The 24,939-nt window shown below is 39.9% G+C and overlaps 1 protein-coding gene across 1 annotated transcript in view; it reads right to left on the minus strand.

The window, feature by feature from the left end:
* Positions 1–925: 925 nt before the first annotated feature.
* LOC148436209 (teneurin-1-like) overlaps positions 926–24,939 on the minus strand; it is a gene marked incomplete at its 5' end in the record, with an annotated part of 72,647 nt that continues 48,633 nt past the window's right edge. The window contains 5 exons of the mRNA XM_088465210.1: positions 926–2,358; positions 11,680–11,822; positions 15,115–16,335; positions 19,838–20,225; positions 21,951–22,247. Coding sequence (XP_088321336.1) covers positions 1,600–2,358; positions 11,680–11,822; positions 15,115–16,335; positions 19,838–20,225; positions 21,951–22,247 — 2,808 coding nt within the window. The remainder of the gene's footprint in view (positions 2,359–11,679; positions 11,823–15,114; positions 16,336–19,837; positions 20,226–21,950; positions 22,248–24,939) is intronic.

Below are 24,939 nucleotides of genomic sequence, written 5' to 3' on the forward strand. Positions count from 1 at the left end.
GTTTTGTGAAAAAGCTTGACAACACCAGTTACAGTATTGGTTAGTTTGTCTTGCTTTTCTGTTAAAATAAAAAAAACAATATCCCTAGTTATACTTAACTTCACATAATATATTTAAACATATATTTTCCTATTGTTATTCTTGAAATAAAGAGTTAGGTTGTGTTTGTGATGCTAAAAATGCAGAAGAGAAAATGAAAACCATCAGTATGCTGTATGTAATCTAAAATATTATGGGAAGGATATAATAAACACTGTACACCTATACCCTTGGCCATATATCACTACATGCAATCAACTGTTCTGAAATGTTTCAATATTATTTAAACTTCTGGCTCCATGAAAAAGAGTTTTTTTTTCTATATACATAGGATAACCTACTGCCTAGTGTAAAATATATAGAAATTAGAAGTCACCCATGAACTCTGTCACAAGATAAAAGCCCATGGCTGTAAATATCTTTTCTACAGGTCACACATATCCAAAGTGGCATCTAATATTCATAATACTCTGCAGTAAGCTGTGCATTATTCGTAATAATTCACTAGATTCCTACTGAACACTGAAGTTATGACATCAGAACTCACTGATTATAAGTGATGACCTCAGAACTCACAATTTCTACAGATAGCTTTGTAGAGGAGTTTATGAATGTAGTGTTGTACTTGTGTATAATTAACAGATAATAGATGACCAAAACAGTGTGTCATTAGCAATACTGTAGTTTGATGATCAGCTGGAATTACCCAAAACTCATTAGCACTTCTAAGCCTAGGAGTGATATCTAATAATAGAACAGCACTGCTTGAATTGTGGAGATAATGGGTTATGTTTAGAGTCCAATATGAGTATACATGACTCACAACATTTTATTTTTTATTTGAAAGAATGTTAATTTATGAAAAAATAAGAAACAATGACAGGATTTTAGTATTACATATTTAGTTTTTATCATATACTTACTAATACTCTTTAGGATTTTTTTTTTCTTCTAGAAGCTATATCATCACATAAGCTCTAGTTTCCAGAAAACAGTGGCAACTTTGTAGTGGTTAATATGCAAGCGAAAATGCTGAATACTGCCACACAAGATATAAGAAGCTTTACGGTCATTTTAAACCCCATGAGCACTTGAGAGGCCTTAAAATGCGCCTGTCCATTACACAGAGGTGGTAGCCATTTAGTGGGATGTACCGATATTCATGAGAATGCAGCCCATGAATACACTACACACTGTGTATCTCACTTCCTGTTTCTGTGATGTCACTTATTCATAGTGACTCAATAGGCTGCTTTCTCACTATATTGCTTCAGCCCACAAAGTAATTGCCACCACACCACTGTATGCAGGTAACAAGTGTACTTTAAATATCGCTCAGCATTGTGATAAAAGACCTCACTGGTGCTACCAGAATTACATTGTTCAACTAACAATATTAAAATACCATCTTCTGTCACATTTAAAGGCAGTTGGATATGTTTTCTTTATATTTACATATACAGAGATCTGATCTAAAAAATTGTTACAATAAACCATTTTATGTTTTAAAAACAGGCAGTCTTTGGTGACGCAAAGGCAAAGAACGTCTTTTGTTTTTTGTTACCTCCTGCCTACTTCACTCTGTCTCATGAAGTGAATATTGTTGGCACTATCAGAAAGTTCTAGATACTGATCCACTGAATGAACAAAATATCCATCATAGCCTTGGACTTTCCCTGTGCTTAAAAGTTGTTGTTTCTCTCCTTCTGTCCACATTCTTATGCCTTCCTCTCCTTCCTGCAATCTCTTCTGCTCCTTAGTCCAAGCCTGGGCCACCGCTCTTTGCCTTGCCAATTCCAGAACATGATCCCCCTCTTCTTCAATAGTTGTTCCATAGCGAACATTAAAGCACAAGGTGCCATGTTGGAGCTGTATATCAGCAAACCGTCTAGTCCTCCCATTGACCATTGAAGTCATTTGAGACACAGTAACATTGACTCCATTCTCCAGAATACGACCACCACCGCTGTTTCCAATGACAGTAAGGTCTTCTTCCAAGGAACCCAACTTAATGAAGTAGTGAGTATCTTTACCTTCTATAGTAAAATGCAGGTTTTCCAGGTAGTGGGCATTATTCAAAATGGCAGCAATGCGGCGACTGTCTTCATTAGCCACACCGATGACATCTGCAGTCACAACTCCATCTTTGATGGCGAATTTGATGCCTTTCCCAAAAAGTGATGACACAGCTGCAAATCTGGGATATTTTATGGTTTCGTGGCATTTCCGGCCATTTTGTTTTGGAGCCATTGGAAGTTGATCTAAGGAAATGAAGTTTCTCAACTGCTTCTGTAGCTCACACTGAATACCAAGAATTGTCTAAAAAGACATTAATAATTGCAATTAATTTCAATTATTACAATTGTATTAAAAATGTGTATTAATTTACTAAAGTGGAATGATCATTGCATATTTATTTTTTCAAGTACTGCAGTCAGCCATATCCATGAACTACGTTGCTCACAGATATACTGGGTGTACACAACCTCTGATGCACTATCATTCATCAATCAAACAAACAATATATATCGACAAGTGTGTGCCCAGATTTACAATTAGCATACTGAAACGAGTTTCATAATTTTTTTTCTACTTTTGCAGATGAATCTGATTCATCATTGGACTTATAATGAGTTATAATGTTGCAATTGAAGGCAAATGCAACTATCATAAGATACCTACTACTGGTGCCTGTTTGCACCAGTAGCATATGTCTCAGATATCAATTATGCATATTCCACACACTTATACCCATCTTTAGCCATTTTTTATGTTGGCGAATTATGCATTTGCTATTGGGCTTTGATAAAACACAAAACATCTATCTAATACAGCAAGTACAACTCCATCCAATAAAACATGGATACGAACACATAATAAATGAGCAAATGTGTGAGCAAATATATTAGCATCAGAGTGTGTTTGTAATCAGCCAATTACAAGTGCTTTGCTATTGCTGATGACCCCATAATCATCATCATCACCAGTGGCGTAACTAGGGCAGGGCGGGCGGGGTTCGTGCCCTGGGCGCCGTTGGACCGGCGGTGCGGGGAGCGCCGCCGGCCACGGTACCGGCCCGCCCGCCCTAGTTAGCCAGTGTAGCACCAACTGCAATGAGTGCGGTCAGCGCTACACATTTACACAGGACCGGCGCTAGGCTTCCAGCGCCGGTCCTGTGCTGCACGCCTGAGCCCGTTCCCTCCCCCAGGAGGCGGGATCAGGCTGTGCATAACACATGCATCGCCGCCAGCGCTGGCAGCGATGCGTGTGTTAAACAGCAGCCAATGAGAGTCAGATAGACTCTCATTGACTGCTGCAGCACCCACTGCAAGAGCCGGACTCTGCAGTGGGTAATGGGACTGACGTCATGACTTCTGTCCCATAATGCTGAGCGCGCCCGCCCGGGCGGGAGCGGTGTCGCGATCAGGACCAGGAGCAGGAGCAGGAGCAGAGATTCAGGTAAGTATATTTTTATAGATATATATATATTTTTTTTTGTAACCTATCTGCACAACGGGGGAGGGGGGTGGCTACTACCGGGGGACCTCTACTGGGGGAGGGGTGACTACTACTGGGGGGACCTCTACTGGGGGAGGGGTGGCTACTACTGGGGGGACCTCTACTGGGGGAGGGGTGGCTACTACTGGGGGGACCTCTACTGGGGGAGGGGTGGCTACTACTGGGGGCACCATTGGGAGCACCTACTCTACTGGGGACTACTACTTGGGGGGGACCTACCACTGGGGGCATTATGAAAGGGGCCTACTAGAGGCACTGCACTCGGGGGACCACTACTGGGGGCAATAATAGGAAGGGCCACTACAGGGGGCACTGGATAGGGGGGATCACTACAGGGTGCCTGCATAAGGGGACCACTACTGGGAAAACTGCATGGGGGGGACTACTGCTGGGGGCACTATATAAAGGGCACTGCATAGGGGGGGGACTACTACTGGGGGCACCATATAAAGGGCACTGCATAAGGGGATACTGCTACTGGGCGCACTGCATTGTGGGGACTGCTACTGGGGGCACTGCATAAGGGGAACACTACGTGGGGCACTGCATTTGGGGGGGCCACTACTGGGGGTACTGTATAAGGGGCACTACTATGGGCCTGCATAAGAGGGACCACAACTGCATACTGGGGGCACTGTATAAGGGGTACTACTGAGGTTAAGGTGCATATGGATAGGAATGTTCAGCGTGAAAATAAAGGGGTGTGTCATGTTGACACGCCCCATTTTTAAGTGACCACGCCCATTTTTTTCCCGCGCGCGCATATAGGTGTGTTAGGGGGCGCTTCGTTTTCAAATTTGCCCTGGGCTCCAAATACCCTAGTTACGCCACTGATCATCACTAATTACATATTGAATATGAAATATCTCATCCTTAAAAAAAGAAAACAATCTATATTCAATAATAATTTAATGACACTTGAAGTAAAATATATTTTAAAATGGAGATATGTAAATTTTAGTTGTGAACTGTTCGGAGAAAATGGAAATCAGTGAGATATGAAGGTGTCATATATTAAAGTTCTGCTCTACTGTACTTAATGGTGTAACTACCGCACTGACACTGTAATGTTTTATGCTTGCATGATGTGTGTGATATATCAGTATTTGTGTTATGTTATGTTGTGTTGCATGCTTCTCTCTATTTAATCACTCCATGGCAGTAATGATAGGTGTAGGATTAATCCTTGCTGAAGACTAGACAAGTTTGCACTACAAATACAAAAGGTTTTTCTCCTGGGGTTTCTTTCCAGTCTGTCTGTATTCTGCAGCAAGCAGTAGGTGCAGGGCCGGATTAACGTGGGTGGTGACAGGTGGCAGTCATTCCAGGGGCCCCCACAGACCTTAATCTGGCCCTGAGTAGCTGGACAGGATACCTTTCTATTTCTGGCAGGTGGGAATGCCTAGCTAGCAGTACAGCAGCTGGCCAAGATTTATATTGGACAAGTGATGGCTTAGGCTCTATGTACAGACCCAGAGAGCAGGATTGGCAGGATGTGGCAAATACAGTGGGAGGGTGCCATGCTTTTGAGGTTGCATGGCAGGCCAACAAGCTCATCCACCACCCAGCCATTGAAGGAGGACTTGAACACAGCATAGGCCAACATAGGACACCCCACCCACCGGATAGCTCACCAGCTTACCAACAATTATGCCATGACATGGGTATTCCAGATCAGCCTATCATTACCTGGAGCTGGTTGCAGCTTGTGCTGTTTATTCCATCACTTTAGCAGTGATCACCACAGGCTATTAGTACTGGTGCGTAGTTAACCCTTGGCTCTGCATATATTCATGTGATCTAAAGGTATTCTGAAGCAGCCCCATTGTAACACACTTCATCCCAATATACATTGGAAATACAACATAAACATGCAAAAATGCACTTTCATGGCCCACATTAACGTATACATTTGGGCTACACATTGCATCTAATCCTATGTGTGTCCTATGCAGTCTGTAATAGGTGAGTACAGGCTCTGGAGTAGTACTTGCAGGAATCTGATGCAGGAGTTACAGCACAATTAAGATTTTTATTGCTCATTCAGGTTTACATTACATTCTTGTCACTTAATACTGTAAGCACAATTTTTGTATAGAAGAAATGGGATTGGAGTTAAAGTAATATATTTATCTGAATAAACATCTGGGCTAAATCTGATGCATCTCCTGCTGCCAATTATATTAGAAAAAGTGATCCAGTCTTAACCCAATGTTACATTTATAATCCCATAATATTCCATGAATAAGTGTTTGTTACAATGTGCTTTGTATTGTATGTAGATTATGAATGTACATTGTGTTTGTGAAGAATCACAGCTATCAAAACAATGGTGAGGTGAGAAACTACATGAACCAATAGTTTGGAAATCTGTCAAAATGGTCATATTCATATGAGGAATGGGGTAAGTGGTGTGTGGGTGGGGAGTGCTTGGATAAGTGATTCTCAATACAGATTTCTACACCCCAGAGAAGACAAATCTGTCGCTGTTGTGTGCAGTCCCCAGTTTTTAGGTTTCAATAAATATTATTAACTTATAAGGTTTGTTGGCGGGTGCCAAATATTCCAGAATCGGTCTTGTCCTGAAGATTTCAATGGGGAAGTCTTTGGTTCACGGAAACTTCTTTTTAAATATTTATCAGGCCAGGTCACAGGACTGTACGAGTGGGTGTGGCCTTGTCACCAAATTTAAAATCAACTCTGCTTATTTCTACCTACTTTGTAGTAAACACTCAGCAGCCATACTGTAGATAATAAACTGGAGCAGTAGCAGCAATTGAAATGCCACTCAACACCACGACATGGTAAGCCATAAATGTTCTCTTATTTTATCTTATTTATCTTTCATTGTTTTCCTTTTTCTGTTTTGCTCAGAATAGTTTTGTTTTCTCTTTTTATTAGACTTAATCCTGGGTTTGATTTTCAGAAAACTGCCAAAGTTAAAAGATACTGCGTGCTATTCCGTTGGTGGATGAGATCCTCTTAAGAACCCTATGGATTGTAAAATGTAGAGTGGCTTAGAGAAAGTGGAATTTAATGCAGGAGCAAGCAGCAAGAATTCTGAGAGTGTGGTTGCGTATCCTGGAGAGAGATATTCAGGAAGGTGTTGGGCATTCTCTACTGTTAAGAACAACAGAAAAGCAGGGAGTTATAGATATTCATCTGTGATGGTTTGCTAGGCTCTAGTAGCATGTCATCATGGAGAGATTTATGACTTGAGCTATGGGCAGCAGATCCTAAGGGGGGTATCCAATAAGCAGCGTTAAGTAGCACTGCTAATTGAGTGCAACTGAGCTATCCAATTAGCTCCGATGTGCTGCCTGACGCCGGCACTTATTGTGGATATTTTTTAGGACCTGATGTGTCCCGAAAAATAATCCACGATAAGTGCCGTTTTCTTCACCACTTAAATGGCAAATTATAGTAAGCCAGAACTTACAGGCCAGACAGAGCAAAGGAGCCTACAGAATATGAGACAAGTATGATTACAGCAAATTATCAGCAGTGGTTATTCACTACAATTTTTAGTAGTCCCAAACAAGAACCTGAAGAGGAAGAAAAGAAGTCAGCTATATTAGAGGGCATGGAAGTGATCTTGAACAATACAGTACATAACTTCAGAGATGCTTTTAGTGGAAAGAGGGAACAAGTATTTATTCCTGTTGTTCCTAATGAAAAAAGATTACAAAGGGTTTCAGATTGATCTTGGTTGTGCAGTATATCAACAGCTCCAATAAGGCAAAGAAGTTCCAGATGGAGTCACTGAGGTCTTTACTGGCAGTCATAGATCTACTATATGACCTCTATAGATCTAAAAAACGCATAAAAGGCCAACAGAAGTTTCTCATTTTAAGTGTCCTGAATCACCACTTTCAGGGCTTGATTCACTACCGTCTGCAACTGCGATTACGAATGCAATCGGGCGATTTTTGCGTTCTGTGCATGTGTATGCATCACAGTGCGCATGTGCGAACTGTCCGCTGCGATCAGGACTACGATCGCAGTGACTATGCAGATCCATCGCAGAGTGATTGACAGGAAGTGTAGTTTATAGGAGGTGACGGGGTGGTCTGTGACACGCAGGCATCCCAGTGCGTTCGCACTCCATTGCAGGGGCGGCATAAATTAGCCCCTGCTACGCAGTCTGAGGTCTCGTAGCGTGTGTGGAAGTTACCAATTTCTGAGTAAGGTCAGAGCTTGTGCAAGTGTGTGTGAGGCTGCAATTGTACTCAATTGTACTGATGGTTTTGCAGTCTTGTTAAAGAGTACATACGTATGCTAAGTAAAATGGGTGTCCCTGTGTAGTACTGCGACGGGTTAGTGATCGCAATGGATTAGCTTACTATCGCAGATGAACTGCATGCGTAATCGCAATTGCATAAGCAGTTGCGATCCGTAGTGAATCAGGCCCTCAATTCACAGTGGGTGACATCCTTTATTTACAGGGGAGATACCCCTGTTCTCACCACTTAAGCTAGTAGCTAGGGTGTATTAAGAGAGGAGGGGGCCTGTGTGCCCTCTCCATCTGGGCCCCCTCCTCTCTAGCCGGTGGCGCAAGTGAGTAGACTCTGGCGCAGGTGCAAGTCTCTGGTAAAATGGTGGGCCAGACATTTTTTCTGCAATGTTTTTACTGCACATGCACAAATTGCAAGGAAAATGGCTGCCGCATCATTTTCCTGATGGTTTGTGAAATGCTGCCACTACTGAGGCAGGACTCCAGAGAGATAATATTATTGTAGAACTTTAGTGCAAGGTGTACAGTATGTTGTGGGCCCTCCTGGACCCAGGGGCTTGTGTGCACCATACACTCTGCACCCATTATAGATACACCACTGGTAGTAGCTACAGTTTATCTGAGGCTGCAAGGAACCTAACTATACCCTTACCTAGATGACATTCTAGTGAAAGGCAGGTTTCAGCTTCAAGCCCATAGTTTGTTGTAATAACTTCTTAAAAAGTTCATATACTTCATAAAAAGCTACACCCAAGGGAATGGGAACTTCATATGGATATTTTTCAGTTTACAGTGGCAGATACGGGGCCTGTTTCTTCCAGAAGAGAAAGTGGCTAGCAGAGCCCAGGAGTTCAGACTGGGATATGTCTTCTCTTCAGGTCCTCTAAATTCAAAACCATTTAACAAAAAATAAATATAGAAAAGAGACAGTTGCAATATTATCCTTTTGTGGTTGGTACCCCTAAGTTAAGGTCACCCCTTGTTCTTATCTAGCACACTGCAGTTTTTTTGGTGGTGAAAATGCTGCTCCCATTAAGCCCTATAGTAGCTGTCAGGATGAACTTTCAGTGACCCTTCTCTCCTGGCCTGTACTGAGCATGTACAGGAGAGTCTGGCAGATCCCTGGCAGGCCAGTAACAACTATTTCCTGGGAAAAATTCCCTGCACTTGTTGGAAGCCTGAGTTGAGGGGTAGAGGAGCCCTGGGGCAGTCTGTGGCTAGTGGACCTTGACCAATAGTATACAGGGTCTTCAAGCAGCGGAGGCAGTACTACCCAGCAGGAGATGATAAAAGTATGACAGCCAGATAGACAGGGAAGGCACAGATGGGAGAGAGTTGTGCAGCAGCATCAGCCATGTAGCCCAGGGAAGAGTCTATGTGGTCTGGCAGGGGACTTGGAGGATGGCACTAGCTGCGCTCCTGCAGCTGCAGAGCAGGAATTCAGGGATCAGCAGTGGGCACAGTCAAGGGGATGATGTCCAGCGGGTTCTGCTAGGGCCTGGGTCTGGAGACCGGTCAGAGGATTGACAGCGGAGCATATTGCCCAAAGCCCCCTGCTATGGATGGTGTACGCTACTTGTTTCTGCGGGTTCTGTTCTTGCCGCCAGGGAGCCGTGGCTAGAAGAGGTGCGTCCATGGGATGGCCCTTCGCCATTTGCCCCATTCACCAGGGAATTCAGTGCTGCATGGAGGAAGGACTTCTACTGCCATTGTGGGTGAGATCAACTGTGAACCCTCCTTTAGCTGTAGTGGAAGAGGGGGCTGATTATTTCTGGAAGGATAGGGTGGAGAGAGCAAGAGCTAGGGCTAGTGATTAGTTGGACTGTGCATAAAGTTTTTTGTAAAGATAAGCCCTTTTAGTGTGAAAGCATTTAGTCTGTTTAAAGCTTACTATTGCCACAAGTTAAAGCAAAAGAACTATGTGTGCACCTGCTGGCCACTTTGACTTCACATACATCACCTGATTGCAGCTCATATTGTCTTTTCATACTGTGGGACTGGTTGAAACTGTTTATTGTCAGCAGTTAAAGCAATAAGGACTTTGTGTGTGCTCACTTGCCACATTTACTGCTAATTCTCAATTTTATATTTGCCCGTTCTGTCACACTATGCCTTGTTAACCTTTTAGTTGTAAATTTCCCTTGCCAATTTGTCAACTTATTTCTTCATCATTGTTGTATTAATGTGTATTGATCTGGTACATCTGTTATGTCTTTGCATGGCAACTCTCATATTGAATGGCTAATTCTGTGGTTTAAAATAAAATAGCGTTGTACCTGATAATATGTGTCTGTCACTGTGTCTGAACACTTCACATCAGGCTTGCCTCTCTGATCTATTCAAACCTGGTCCTTAGTAAAAATGGGACATTACACTTTTAGCCAGGATGAATATGCTTCTCTCTAAGTTTAGCAGTAAAACTCCTGTCCACAGCCTGTCAGGCCAGACATGTCAGGTAGTGGTTGTATGATGTCACCTTCTCCTGAAGGCCAGGGAACCCACCAATTCAGTATGTTAGGACCTAGGAACAATTTTCTTTCTTGTACATTAAGAAAGGATAAAAACCAATATTAGCACGGACAGTTTTGATTCTTCATTTATTGCAGGATGGGTGAGATAAAGGTCAGCTCTCAGATTGTTTTAAAGTTCAAGGCTCAGCACTAAGCTCCATTTTCAGAGGTAATCCTGACATTTTTTTCAGCTAGGAGGACTAGAGTGCTTCTTGATTGATGGTGCCAGGTCTGGCCCTATTAAAACATATCTGTGTTGTTTTAAGAGCTCATAGTCAGTTATTATCGAAAATGGTTTCTAAATGAACTTGCACTTTTGTCCTTTTACTCCACTCTAAAGAAAGTTTTTGGCATTCTGAATAGGATTAATTCACAGAGGCAGACAACAAAAAATGGTTGTTTTTTCAGAAGGCACTGGTGACAGCCAACCAAGAAAGATGATTTAGTGATTGTATTGTTAAACGGACACAGTCACCAGAGATCCTGAAACTCACTCTCCTAGGACCATAACTTCTTTATGGCATAGAGGGCTCAGGATACATGCTGTAAGTGGAGTTATGTAGAATAGGATGAAGCTCCTTGCATACTTATGCTAAACATTACAGGCTTGACATAGCAGTTTTGAGTTTGAAAAAAAATATATAAAATTTTTTAGATACCCCAACCCAGCAGTGATTTTAGCTGCATGTGTTCTGATCATATAGTTACAACTGCCATGGGGAGATTAAGTGGAAATGCAACAATAATATTCTGTTCCTTCATACCTCATCCCCTTTTTTTTACCGTAGTATTACTCTTTTGTTGTTTTGCATGGTTTGCTATTTTCTCATTATTTATATTGTTTAATGTTGGAGAAAGTCAGTAGACAATGGAGGGAGTGAAGATGTAGCTAAAGATGAAAGTATGAGCCTTAACCCTAATGTTACGGAAGTTATGGACAGACTCAAGGAAATTCCACTAACAGGTAATTGTTGTTATATTTTCTCCAGTTAACTGATTTGTCAACACAAGTATCTGTTTGTTAAAGTGTACCTATTTTATAAAAAATGGTGGAAGCTGGACTTAATCATTAGGCATGAAAACACCGCCTATTAATGCCTTGTGCCACAGTGATGACACCAATTCGTAGTAAATTGATAGGCTACATTCTCATGAGTATTGGTCCAAACAACAAAATGGCAGCTAACTTTGCATGCAGGAGACAGGTGAACTTTGACATATCTTTTTCATAACTATTCAGTTCTTGCTCATGCAAGCTTGATATGAAGTGAGAAATTGACAAAAGTAGGTGTGGCATGCTGAGTAACTGATTAGTTGGAATTGTTCAAATTAATGGGAAGGTCCAGGGACTAGAAATATTTGAGACAAAATACCAACCTTTCCAGGATCCCACTCCTGGGTTTTGGTTTGTAGTTGCAGTAACTCATATGTTGACTCAAAGCCCTTTGCTTCTGGTTTTGGAAATCCAGGGAGTACATTATGTAGTTGAAAACCAAACAGCTCCAACCAACTTCCAATGTCTAAATAAGAGAATAATATATTTTGTTACAATGTATTTATTTTCATTTGCTTAATATCATTTACTTTAATTATCAATTATATTGCACTGTAAGCTCTATCTTACAATATAATTGATGAGTAATTCCCAATGTATTATTATGCCTGCAGTTATTTCTTAATAACTTTTGTGTCTTGCCTAATGAGTATATTTTGTGGCACCATAAAGACTTACACATTAGATTGAGGTTACAGAACTCATTTTAGCAAGATACAAATTCATTAGTTATTGCAGGTGAAGACAGATAAAAATGTAAACCCCTGCTAGACACGTTGATTGTTTTCTTCTTGTATTTGTTATATCTTTATATCCTGCTGTAACAACACTGCTGAGAGTGACATCCTGTGTTAAGAACATTGTTTAGTTGAAGGTAAAACACACACTGATGCTTGTTTGAACATAGGGCCTGATTCAGAGCCACTTGTAAGTGGCAGCTCGTTCGCTCCGAGCGATGTTTGCCCAACTGCGCATGCGTACGGATCGTTATACGCATGCGCGAACCAGTCAGTGCGGCCGAAATTCATGTGCTCGCAAAATAGCGAATGCCTGCTAATTTGAGTGACAGGATGAGGCATATGTGGGTGGTAACAGGGGAAGGTGCTTGAAAACGGGGAGTGGAGATCCGATCGCAGGCGTGCTTAAAGGTCAAAACGGGCATTTTATGGGTGTGCATATTTAAAACAGCAGTGTCATTGACCACGTCACTGGGTTATTTTATAGCCAGAACTGCTCGCAAAATTGTGGTAGCAAAAACCAACCACAAGAATAGCGAGCAGCTCATACCGTTTGATGTACTCGATTAATCTAATAAATAGCGGACATGACGTAGGATGCGAGCGGACAGGGGGCATAGTTTCCCAAAAAACGACCGCAAGTTTTGTTTGCTCGTTCAGACCTAGAGGCGTGAACAGACTGCAAACAGCGAACGGTTCATTTGAATAGCCACCCCTATTTTCTGGACGAGCGAGCGCAAATAGCGACCGGCTCTGAATCAGGCCCATAATTTTGAGTGTTCCTCCCTATTGGACAAAGCACAGACACAATGACACGCACGCACACATTCGCATGTGCGCACTCACACACACCTGTTATGTTACTGTTTTCCTGATTCAGAGATGGACGGTACTGCAGAGACGCACAGAAGCGGCTGTGTAACAAAATGTAAATGCAGCAGGAGGTGTCTGGAGGAAATAGACACCTTCTGTTTGCATCTGAGAGATCTGAGTGCAGCGTCTGTAGACGCTGCCACAGGTGATAACTGCAACCATTGTAATAGTTGCCCCTTTGGCCAGGCTGCATAAGCTGGGACTTACTCAGACTGGACATTTCCTGGCCACTTGCGAGGCCAGCGCATCTGCATCCACAGACACAGACCCAGGCCTCGCCCCTCCCGGAAGACGGAGGCAACAAGACCGTTTCCTAAAATGCGTGCCAGGGACGCCCCCGCTCCACCTCCCATAAATGCCACAGCCTGTCAATCAGAGACACCATGAGTGGACTCGTAGCTGGAGGGCTGCACATGCGCGGTGTACATCCTACACATACCTAGTCCTCCCACCATCGGAGAAGTGTGATAACCATCAGTTCAGCATACATCTCTGAATCAGACCTAGTGTAATTAAATATATAAGAAAAATATTTGCAACCTATGTAGTGTATATAGATAAAATTAATTTAGGTATTTGTTACATAAAGAAATAATCTGTATAATCAAGGAAAAATGTAAAGTAAAGATGTTTTGATGACTAGTTAGGTCATATTAGCCCAATTGGCAGCAGACCACAGCCAGGGGTACCGAGAGGGGGGGGGAGGGGCACTAATTACCCGGGCCCGAGCTTGCTGGAGGGACTTGGCGGGGGCCGGGTCTGACAACACCCCTCCACCTCCCTCTTACCTGTCAGATGAGCAGCACAGCACATGCTGCAGTGTGCTGGGCTGCAAAGGGATCATCCTGATCATGCCCCCCCTGAATTTACGCTGGGATTAGGGGCTCACTGCTCCCCTCTCCCCAACACACAGAGCCGCTTTGCTGTGCTGCAACTAGGTTTTTTCTTTTTATGTTATTAAGGGGCATGGCCATGCCTCCCGCAATTAGGCCACGCCCCCTTCACCCATGTTGGCTCTTAACAGCCCTGACCACTGCACACCTGAGCCTGACAGTTTGCAGGCAATGCTGGGACAAAGAGGAAAAGGCTTAGAAAGTGTGTGCATTTGGAGAATATGGGCAAAATTTACTTTAAAAGGCAGTTTTACCAGGGGTTTGAAACTGTTGCATATCCCTGGCGGTTTTGACTTTCAAACCACTGGATTGACTAATTCGCGATTTGGACAGTCATTATCAACCTGCCAGTGATGTCCAGGCATTTACAAATTGATGAACCACTGTTAAAATCTGCCACAAAACTGCCATAAACCACTGCATCAATCTGGCCAATCAGAAGGAGAGGATTTACAATACTCCTATAATGAGGGCAATCATTATGTATTAAAAAAGGAAACAGATAAAATTATGATTTATCTTAAAGGGGCAATAATATTTTAGGAACAACATTAATTTTAATTGTTAAGTTGTGTTAAAAAATGTTTTTATGACCAGGCAACATTCATTTTTTTCAGTCTATATGAATGGAGCCCACATCATAAAATAATAAATGTTGCCCTGTCATTAAAATACATTTTTACCACCATTTGACTATTAATTACTAATTCCCCTTTAATATAATGAATAATATTGATTTTATAATAAAAGTAAAGAATAATTTTGCTAATACATTAATTAAATAAAATGACCCATATAAAATAATTATTCATCAATCTGCTTCCTTATTCAAGCCATAATGATTGCCTTATTATAAGTACTGTAAACTGTGATTCTTCTTCTGATAGGTCACAGCATGCTTTTGAGCTATCTCACCTGTTTGAAGCTACTCATTTATTTGGGTACTTTTGACAGATGTTTCCGAAACCACCACTTAGTAAGAAGGATGGTTCTTATCTTATCCATTGTAAAAATTGGTGATGTGTAGCAGGTGGAAAATAAAACATGGTGGATTTACAGCAGTTTGGCAGATCACTAAAGCACCAGGAAAACCAGTAAATATAGACGTCTGACCAAACTGACATTTAGTAAATGTCCCCCTACTGTATGTGTTAATGTGAAGTGTTTGCTGTGATTGGATGAAGATGATGTTAGAGAAGTACACAGCCTTTTAGAAATTCATTTTAGGATTTAAAATAATGAAACCATGCTGTACCTGTGGTATACTGTGCCACATCCAGGGTCTTGCCAACTGGATAGTTGTTTTCAAATGCATACAAGTTAAAAGGCCTTGGTTCGGTGTTTAATTTTTTCCAAATATGATGGTTGGGTGTAGTCCATCTTCCAGCAACAACATCATAATCTCTTTGACCAAGGTGTAAAAGTTTAGTTAGGGAATCATACAGTCCTCCATAAAACCCAGTGATAATCTCAAAATCTGGATTGGTGTCTTCATAGATGTCACCATATGGTGTGTATAGAATTTCTTTTATCACTTGGCCCCGACTACTAAATACTGCCAGGGGTGTCCCTGTATTCTCACAGGCAACATAATACTCCTCTCCGCTGCTTAATTCCATGGCTATAAGGTGGCCTTGAAGGTCATAATAGAGTGATGTTATTTCAGAGCTACTGTGATTGTACAAATGAGTAACTCTTATTGGATTGGCTAGATCTGCATAAAAGAACTGCAGGTGAGAGCCTGTACTTAATTTGCTTGCAACACGTCTTCCAAGTCCATCATATCGGTATTGAACATTCCATCCAGCAACCTTATTATATGCCTTGATCAAAAGACCATTGGAATTGTACTCAAATATATCATTGCCTCTCTGCCTTAGGAATCCATCTTCATCCATTCTATACTGAATTTCTCCCAGTCGAGTAATGCGGTCTCCAATGTCATATCTGAGTGGAGTTAGGCGAACACTATTTCCATGGCTTAGCAGGTTGATGTTTCCATTGAGATCATAGCTGTAACGCCACTGAAGTTTATCATTAACAGACACAGCCTGAAGCTGACCATCTGGATCATATTCATAAGAATATCTTGTTAAGTTAGCATCTACACCTACTCGTATGCCACACATAATCATCCGACCCATGTTGTCATACTGAATAGTCATCCAATAAGAAATAGCCTTTAAAATTTCATACTGAACTTCAATGACTTGTCCACTAGAGCTAAATATTTTAGTATGTTTCATCATTGAAGTTGTGATAACTTGATTCAGATCATAATTGATCACACTAAATTTTCCAAATTGTTCAGTCCTCCCGGAGACATCAACATAACGGTACAAGTCTATGGGAAGAGGAATCTCATTTATCATGGCTTGCATACTGGTAACTCGGAAGTTGTTATAACTGTAGTCAAACCTGGCATTAACAAGACCTTCTTCGCTGAACCTAAAGATCTGTCGCCCAATCAGAGGACCTGTTGTGAAGATTAACACATTTTATTAATTACAGTGAAAAAAAAGCTGTTGCTGCAAACACATATTGTTAGAAATGATCTGAAAAGTCACCAATAACTCAAAACAAAACTTTTTTTTGTGAAATATTAAGTTAAATAAATAGAAAGTGTAAATCCAAAGATAATGAAAACATGATTACAAGGTTGACACAACAACCACTACAGTCCTCAACACGTGGTCCATGTATTGGGGATCAATCCTTTTTATACAGTATACAGAATACAGTTTACAGTATCTTTGTTATATCAGAAATGATCTGTATTCTACTGTAAAAGGAATAACCTTCAGGAAACAAAATAGTTATATTCTAAACACATATTCATGTGACCTTTAAATTGAATAATTGACAATTTTCATAATCACCACTCTTATTATCTGGCACTTGTTTTCACTGTCTATATAATAACATATTGCTTCAGTAAAGTATAGTGATTAAGAATATTGCAACTCCTTAATCTTGGTGTCTGACACTTACTTTACTGTCTCTGTAAAATGCTAGATCTATATAATTGATCTAGCTACAAACACATAATATGTATTCCCAAAGGAATTTACTGTTTATTCACTTTGCCTCAATACTACAGTATTTGCAGCATTACTAGTCGTATTATGTGTTAATAATTATTCATGGCCTCTATCGAATTAGCTCAAATGTATTTCCTTCAATAGAGTTATTGGTACATCTATTGTCTCATAAATGTGTCCAATCATAGTTGTTTTAAATTAAAACTTCCAATCTTGCAGTGCAAAAACACATATGAAACATCTTACAAGATATTACTAAATACTTTAGAGTGACCACTGTTAAGATGTGTTTATCCTTCAACTGAATCTTACTCAGTTTCTCTTATCTCATAGGCAATCTGACAATTTCACACAGTTGATTAACACTACATACACTATGATTCCCCACTAGCCCTAAAACAGAGATATTGATATTACTGTCAGCCCCTGTATTTGGCTGTCTTGTGAATCTATGTGAATAAGACAGTATATTGGTAGTCTAACTTATTTTGATCTCTATTTTTGGACAGTGCAACATATCATTTTGACACCTCTGCTGCTGTGTTGTGTTAATACCTAGCACTCACAGAGTTTACTGTCCATCAGCTACGTCCACCTGAGAATATTGTTTTCCCCTTTTTAAACAGTTGTGTAATATCCCCTTTTTACCATACATTTAAATATACACAAACTCACACATATATTACAACAGGTAGGTCCTGGGTGAAAGTCAACACAGTACGCAATGGTCATTGCAACCGACTGCTTTGATGCTTTCTGTGAAAAAAGAACATTTATTTATTGGATGCTGATGTTCATCCTTCCTTTTGCAATATATTGGTGAGTTTGTATTTATTTATTTCCTTATGGATAGTGTATAACTGCAATGAAGCCTATGAGTGCTGCCTTTCTATACATAGACTTCTATATATTCTGATAACAGTGTGGCTGATTATAATTAGCATATAAGTCACAATGCACATGGATATTGTGTATTTCAGCAGAGTGCGCATGCACCAAAGAAAGACATTGGCTTCTGCTTGTGCACTGAATCAGATATCCTCACATATAGATTGTAAGCTTGTGAGCAGGACCCTCTTACCATTATGTATGTACAGTATGTATGTATGTATGTATGTATGTCTTTTACAACCCAGTATAATGTTAATGTTGATTCAAATTGTAAAGCGCAACAGAATTTGCTGCACTATATAAGAAACTGTTAATAAATAATAAATAATGGATGGAGATTGCTAGAGATTATTGATTCATCCGTCCATTGACGGAATACTCTTGCCATGAAATGAGAGTTCTGGGCCATAACTGGGGGCGGCAACTATGTGATTGCAAGGAACTCTCTGTCTCTTCTGTGAGTGTTACTGTAGTGCCATGGGAGCGTTTTGGGTTTGTAAGCCACCTTACTTTCTCCATCATATTGTGCAGATGGAGATGGGATGATTGGATCTTTTCCACCCAGCATTGGACGATAGATCGTACAGTGTGTACCCAGATTAAAAAGGTCAGTTATTAAGAGCACAATAATCAAGTCGCAGTGTACAACTGTCTCTGGTGCTGCCATGTACCTCCATTTGTCCAAGTGTGCGCAGGATTACACCAAAATGCATAGGTTTACAGGGTAAGGCGGCGCATATGTGAAAGAGCATAATGTTGCATTGGCAGACTGGAGGAGTTTTGTATTGTGTTTACAATACAATTATCCTTATGAGGGGCCTTGTTGAAAGCTCCTGCTGTTCCTGGCTGCATTATGAGTCTATCACTAGACTTCACAGGGAATGTAGCGCCAGCCACTTACATCTGTATCTCAAGATAGGAGGAGCTGGTTAGAGTGAAAATGCTCCTTGCAAAGTGCAGTGTAGGAGCATCAGAGCAGTCCAATAATAAGATTGAGCATGATTATTGGAATGAGGGAAAGTGGTGGAGAGCATGTTATATAGGTATTCCTCACTGTGTGGAGGGGCACATGCCCATTTGTACTCCACAGATTAGATCTGTGAACCGGCAGAGACCAGGGACACAATTTGCTTCTTACAACTGCACTGTGGAGTAGTTGTGCATTTGCCCAATATTAAACAAAGCTTTAAATGCACAAAAGTGCAGTCCCAATATCCAATAATGTTCGCTGTCATGATTAATATTGGTAAAACAAACAGTATATTTTGGAGAAAAACGGAAAAGCTAAATTTGCAGTATGGAATAGGATAGTGCCAGGAGGCTGATGTGCTGTATACGCCTAACACAGTGCCATACTTGCCAACTCTCCCTGATTGTTAGGGAGACTCTCTGAAATAGTAGTAATCTCCCTGAAGAGTCTAGCAATCTCCCTGATTGCACTTTACCACTATTATGAAACTGTTTATATATATATATATATATATATATAAACAGAGACATATACATTTATATTGGATCATTAGTATAATTTACCTGCGTTGGTTATAAGGCACAGTGATCCCTATGGCTACATGCATTTTCTGAAAAGTATCAGTGTGTTTTCATCAAAAATAGATCTTACTAACTGCTTTTGGCTCATTTACAATTGGATGTTGGGCAATTTTATGACATACCTCTCAGATGTAGCAGTACACGTCCACTTTACCGCCGCGCTCATAGGTACTGATTTCACAATCTCCCTGCAGACATCAAACTCTCTGCACACCACGGCCTACAGCACTTCTATCTGTGCGACAAGTGCTCTTTGTAAATGACTGCCTAAGTATTTCAATGTCAGGATTATTCAGGATCATTCTAACACTCTTGCAATCTACTGTAAGTGCGTACTCTATATTATTCCTTGCAATATGAAGGCGTTCTGATCATTTCTGATGTTACTGCATTTCTAACTAATGGTTGAAGAGATAAGTTTAACTAGATAATTCAATTTGTTTATTTAAAAAAGCACTTATTATCCATATGTACAATAGGTGCTGTATTACGTACCTGTTTGTCTGTATCTAATAGTACACACAAATCCCTCATGCATTAGGTGAATTGTTTTAATGACTCCGCTGGATTCTTCATAGGTAAATGTAACCTGAGTAGTGTCATATAGAATTTCGGAGAGCCTTGTTTGCTTGGTGTATTTATAAAAAACTCTCCGTCCTGTTCCAAGATGTAATGTCATCAGAAGTCGCCCGTCCCCACTGTAATCTTGAATGAAAGCACCAACGTTGTCTGGCGGGCTATAAATATTTCGGAAATAACCAACAGATAGCATTGTCTGCAGACTATGGCGGACCATGTTAGGCATCGTTACAGAGGCAAGGTAATCTGAATGATCGTATTCAAAGATGTAACGCCGTTGGCTATGCAGAAAGAGGCTTATAGTCTGAAACAAGATAGCATAAACATAAAAGTTATTATTTGCATCATAAACATCATAAACACTAACCGGCTAAATAGAATCTGAAAATGCATTAAAACACTTTTAATTGGTTTTACAATTACTCTAGACTATTTTTTACCTTTTAATTGGGACTTTAAAGCGACAATTTCTCCAGCACTTGTTTTGCTCAAGTACATGCATATCTTGTGTTACTATGCATCTTTATTAATTTTTCTTAGTTTATTAATTCAATTCGTTTTTTTAGTCCTTCTAGTTATATTTATTAGTAAACTGGGAGTTATTGAATTTTAAACTATTGTTCTGATTGTAAGATCTATTAATATTATTATCTGTTTATTCATAAAGTGCTAACAATCACACAGCATTGAAAATTGAGGGGATCATTACGTAATCAGCATGACAAATTAGTCAGCTTACCTTGGCACAATGATTTTTTTTGCGTGAGTTTGATCTCATTTGGTTTACAATGCATAGAGTGAGGGGAGGGCTAAAGGAGACAACAGGATCTGGAGATCAATTTGGCCACGCACAGGGATAATGAATAGATCTGGTCATGTTTTGCAGGAGTTTGATTTAGAATCCAAATTACAGTCAGGGCTGACGTTTCCATTAGGCAGCTTTAGGCATCTGCCTGAGGGTGCCGGGACCTGAGGGGCGGCATGCTGAAGCTGCCTTGCAGAGGGCAGTACAATGCTTCATAAGGCATCTTTACTTCCAGGTCAATTGGCAAATTCACAAATGTGACAAAGGTTATTGGTGTCAAACTGTATTCTGTCATATGCAATCAATTCCAATCTGACCAAATTAGGTTAGGCAAATTCATATGGTATGCTGAAAATCACGTTAACCGAATTGACCAACTAAAATGGCACTATCTGCAAGCATCTTAAAAAATTACCCTTTTATAATGTGCTATGCAAGTGGTTCCCAAACTGTGCGCCGTGGCACCCTGGGGTGCCACGGGACACTTGCAGGGGTGCCTCAGGTTGGTGGTCCAGCACCAAATCAAATTATTTAAGGACAATGTAATGTAAATATGTGGACAAACAGTGGCGCAAACCTGTCCACCACCACATAACTGAACCTAAGGATGACAGGTAAACACAATTTACTTCACTTTACTAGTTTACTACATTATTTCTGAATCTTTCAATAACAAACTTAAACTAAGGGGTGCCGTGAAAACAATGCTGATACTTTAGGGTACCATGATTCAAAACGTTTGGGAACCACTGTGCTATGCACTTATTATCCAAAGAAATTTATTTATTGGTGAGTCAAAAATGTCACTTGCTATTTAAAAACATAATAAAATTCCAGATATTTTTTTTTCACAGATTGTTTTAAGGAGTTTTTTTTATGTCTAAAATGTAACACATGACTTCTGCTTTTCTTTAAATCCCATTAAAGTGTTGTGATAATGTGACTTTCTCAGTCATGCAGAAATAAAAGTGAATCATTCAATCACAAAAGATAGATGAAACTCAATGTAATAGCTTTTCTTTGCTTTCTATTGTGTTAGTAAGGTGATTGGTAATTATTATTGAGTGAAATAATAAATAGGGCTTCAGTCAGTTAAAGTTAGGAACAAGGTATTCCTTCCAACACACTCAGCTATTAATCATTGTTAATGGGATTGTGTAATGACACTGCATTGTAAGGTGTAGCATAAAACAGATGAATCATTTTGAAACTTGAAACATTTACCTTTTCCTCATAAGCATAACTCCATATTTTACCATTGGCCCAAATTCTTGACAACATCTTTCCATTTTCATCATATTCTATTTTCTCAGTCCATGTTCCTCTTTGAATAGAAGTTACTCGCCCAGTAGGGGAATATGTGATGTTTACTTCATGATACTTGCTGTTTGGTGACCATAGGATGGGATTTCCAGTTTTATCATATAGAATTCGAAGAGTAAATTTTCGGTGGTCATCATAGATTTTTCCTGTTCTGGTGATGTGATCAAAATCAATGGATAATAAATTTCTGTTATGAGCCTAAAAAGGAACATAGAACAGTCAGAAGATACAGACTCGGATAAAGTAGTTAACAAATATTCTATGGTCATCATATGCCTGAACTGAATAAGTTTTAATGCAAAGTGAATAGAAATTACATTTTATAAGAGCAGAGATAGGAAATGTGGCTTGAATCTACAGCTACTTATTAACATGGTCTGTCAGATGCTGTGTAAAATGCCATGCTGAGACTTGTACATCCAATTACCACTGTCTGCTCAACAGTGTGAATTGGAAATGTCTGTTTTACTGTAGAATTTGAGATTGTCAGAGTCTAGTACAGTATTTTCATATTGAGGATCCAAGACTCTCATATACTGTAGAAATAAGTAAACTCTTTATATATGCATAGCATACATAATGTATAATATAGACATGAACACACAGCAGATAACAAAAACAATGTCACACGGCATATTAATCAGCTATATTTATTTTTATTCAAATTTATTTAGCAAAGATGTGCAGCAAGCAATTAGCAATCCAAGACTACCAAGCAGGCAGCAGCCCACTAGGTGCACATATATATGTACCCATGTGCATTACATGTCCAACAGTGGGAATGTTGCTGGCAGTCTCTGTAAGTAATGTACATCTTAACATTTACAAAAACATTTTCATGCATATCTTTTGGATGCAGAGAGCACAGCATAAAATAAAGGGACTTTTCATTACATGTTGCAAATATCAATGTGTTGTAAGCTGCAGCAATTAGATATCATCGGATTGTTCTCTGTAGTCTAGCTAATAAAAGCTAGCATCATATTGGCTGCTCTGTTGTATAGTACATCACTACTCCTTGTACCATTTTAATAAATAAGGCCCAAAGATATGGCAGATATGGTACATGACCCTAATAATTTCTTGCTGAACTTCTATTTACTGTAGTCATGGAGCAAAACCTTTAAAATTAAGTTAAATGTCTGTGAAGCACAGATACGAAAAAAGTAGCTGCAATAGATTTCTGGTGTCATCCTGCAATCCTACACACGGAACCCAAAATCTCAGTATTATGGGTATTAAAAAGCATTGTATTTACTCAGTGTGGATTTGATAAAGCATTCTATTTATTTATTGGTAGGTTATTATACTATAGGTGTATTTTGGGTGCTATCCTAGTGTATTTAATATGTGGACAAGGCATATTAATTCAAACTCACTGAAGTAGGTGCAACCTTGACAAGAACTAGTGACCTTGGAGTGACAGTCTTCTAGTATGTTGCTGTAAATATGGGGAGGGCAGGTGTCCTTTTTCTTTGTAGCTAGGAATTCCCTGAGATTTGGTATTCACTATAAATAAGCAAAACACTGTTCCACAACAAGTGTTTAGCATATTATATATTGTACACTGTCATTTCCTTTAAACATAATAAGCTTTCTCTAAGACGAAAAATTATAGACTTGAGTAAACTATATTTTCTAGACGACTGAATTTAGACAAAAAGAATTAGAAAAAATATGGACTCATCATAACTGACCAAAATGAACCTGTCACCTACATTCAGTAGAGACAGGTAGCTGATTGTTTGCTTCAGAGCTCTGTGATGGGACTGGCTCCTAATGAATTTAGTGTTGCAATCATTAACAGTGGGTTCAGCCCAGGAAACATCTGCTTCAACTATGTGTATATGACAAGTCCACTATTTAAACCTAACATTGACTGACATTTTAGGTTAAAGGTTTGCTAGAATTCAGTATTTTAATTGGAAGAAATTCTAAGGCCTGAACTTCATGACACACACCTGAGGAGAAATTCCCACATGCCATTCAGCATAGGTTAATTCGATAATTATGTCTCTGAAAACATTGGAGAGACAGATATTAGTGGCTCTTGAGAGGTTAACCCACAACATTACAATGATTTGACGTTGGACTCTGAGGGATATATTAACCAAGAATCATGTCTGTCCGAGATTACATTTCTGGGCCTGTTTTGCCTGATTTTCTAACACAGAGATTTACCAAAGGCATACACAGGTGTATAAACACATTTCTATCTGCATAACATGGCCAAACACACAAATAGAGGTCAATACACCATCGAACCAACTCAAAAGTACTTTCCATAGACAGGAATACAACAAAGGGATTTACTAAGAATCCTATTGCAAACAAAATCATACATGGAACAAACTCGGGCCAAAATAGAAGTTTGAAATACACCAACATACAGCCCTAGACCTCTGTGCCCATTCTGGGACTGGAAAATCAGGGAAAAAAATGTGTGGGGTTCCCCCTATTTTGCTATAACCAGCAGCTGGCTGAACCAGCTGGGGTGCTAATACCACAGCAGGGAGACACAGAGTATGGGGTCTCCATGCCAAAGCATTCTCCAGCCCCAAACAGATCATCCTAGGGCTAACAGTAAGTCTTCAGATGACAAAATATCAAACTAACCTGAGCAAACAAGCTTCAAAAATGGAGAACAAGAAAGCTATAATATTGTATCTATCTATTACTTTTGTAAGTGTTTGTATATTTTGTAATGGTGGCACTCCAGCAAATTTATGGGTCTTGAAATTTGAACATCTAGCACCCAAGAGAAAAACATTGCCTACACCTGCTTTAAACTACAGCCCTAGCAGTAATATATATTGTAGCATAATGTTACTTTCTTTATGTTTGTCTATTTTTAACCATAATGTAATCAGAACTGAGGGTTTTTATTTTT

Source organism: Taudactylus pleione, unplaced genomic scaffold, assembly GCF_031769625.1.
Source record: "Taudactylus pleione unplaced genomic scaffold, aTauple2 ptg001908l, whole genome shotgun sequence".
Lineage (NCBI taxonomy): Eukaryota > Metazoa > Chordata > Amphibia > Anura > Myobatrachidae > Taudactylus > Taudactylus pleione.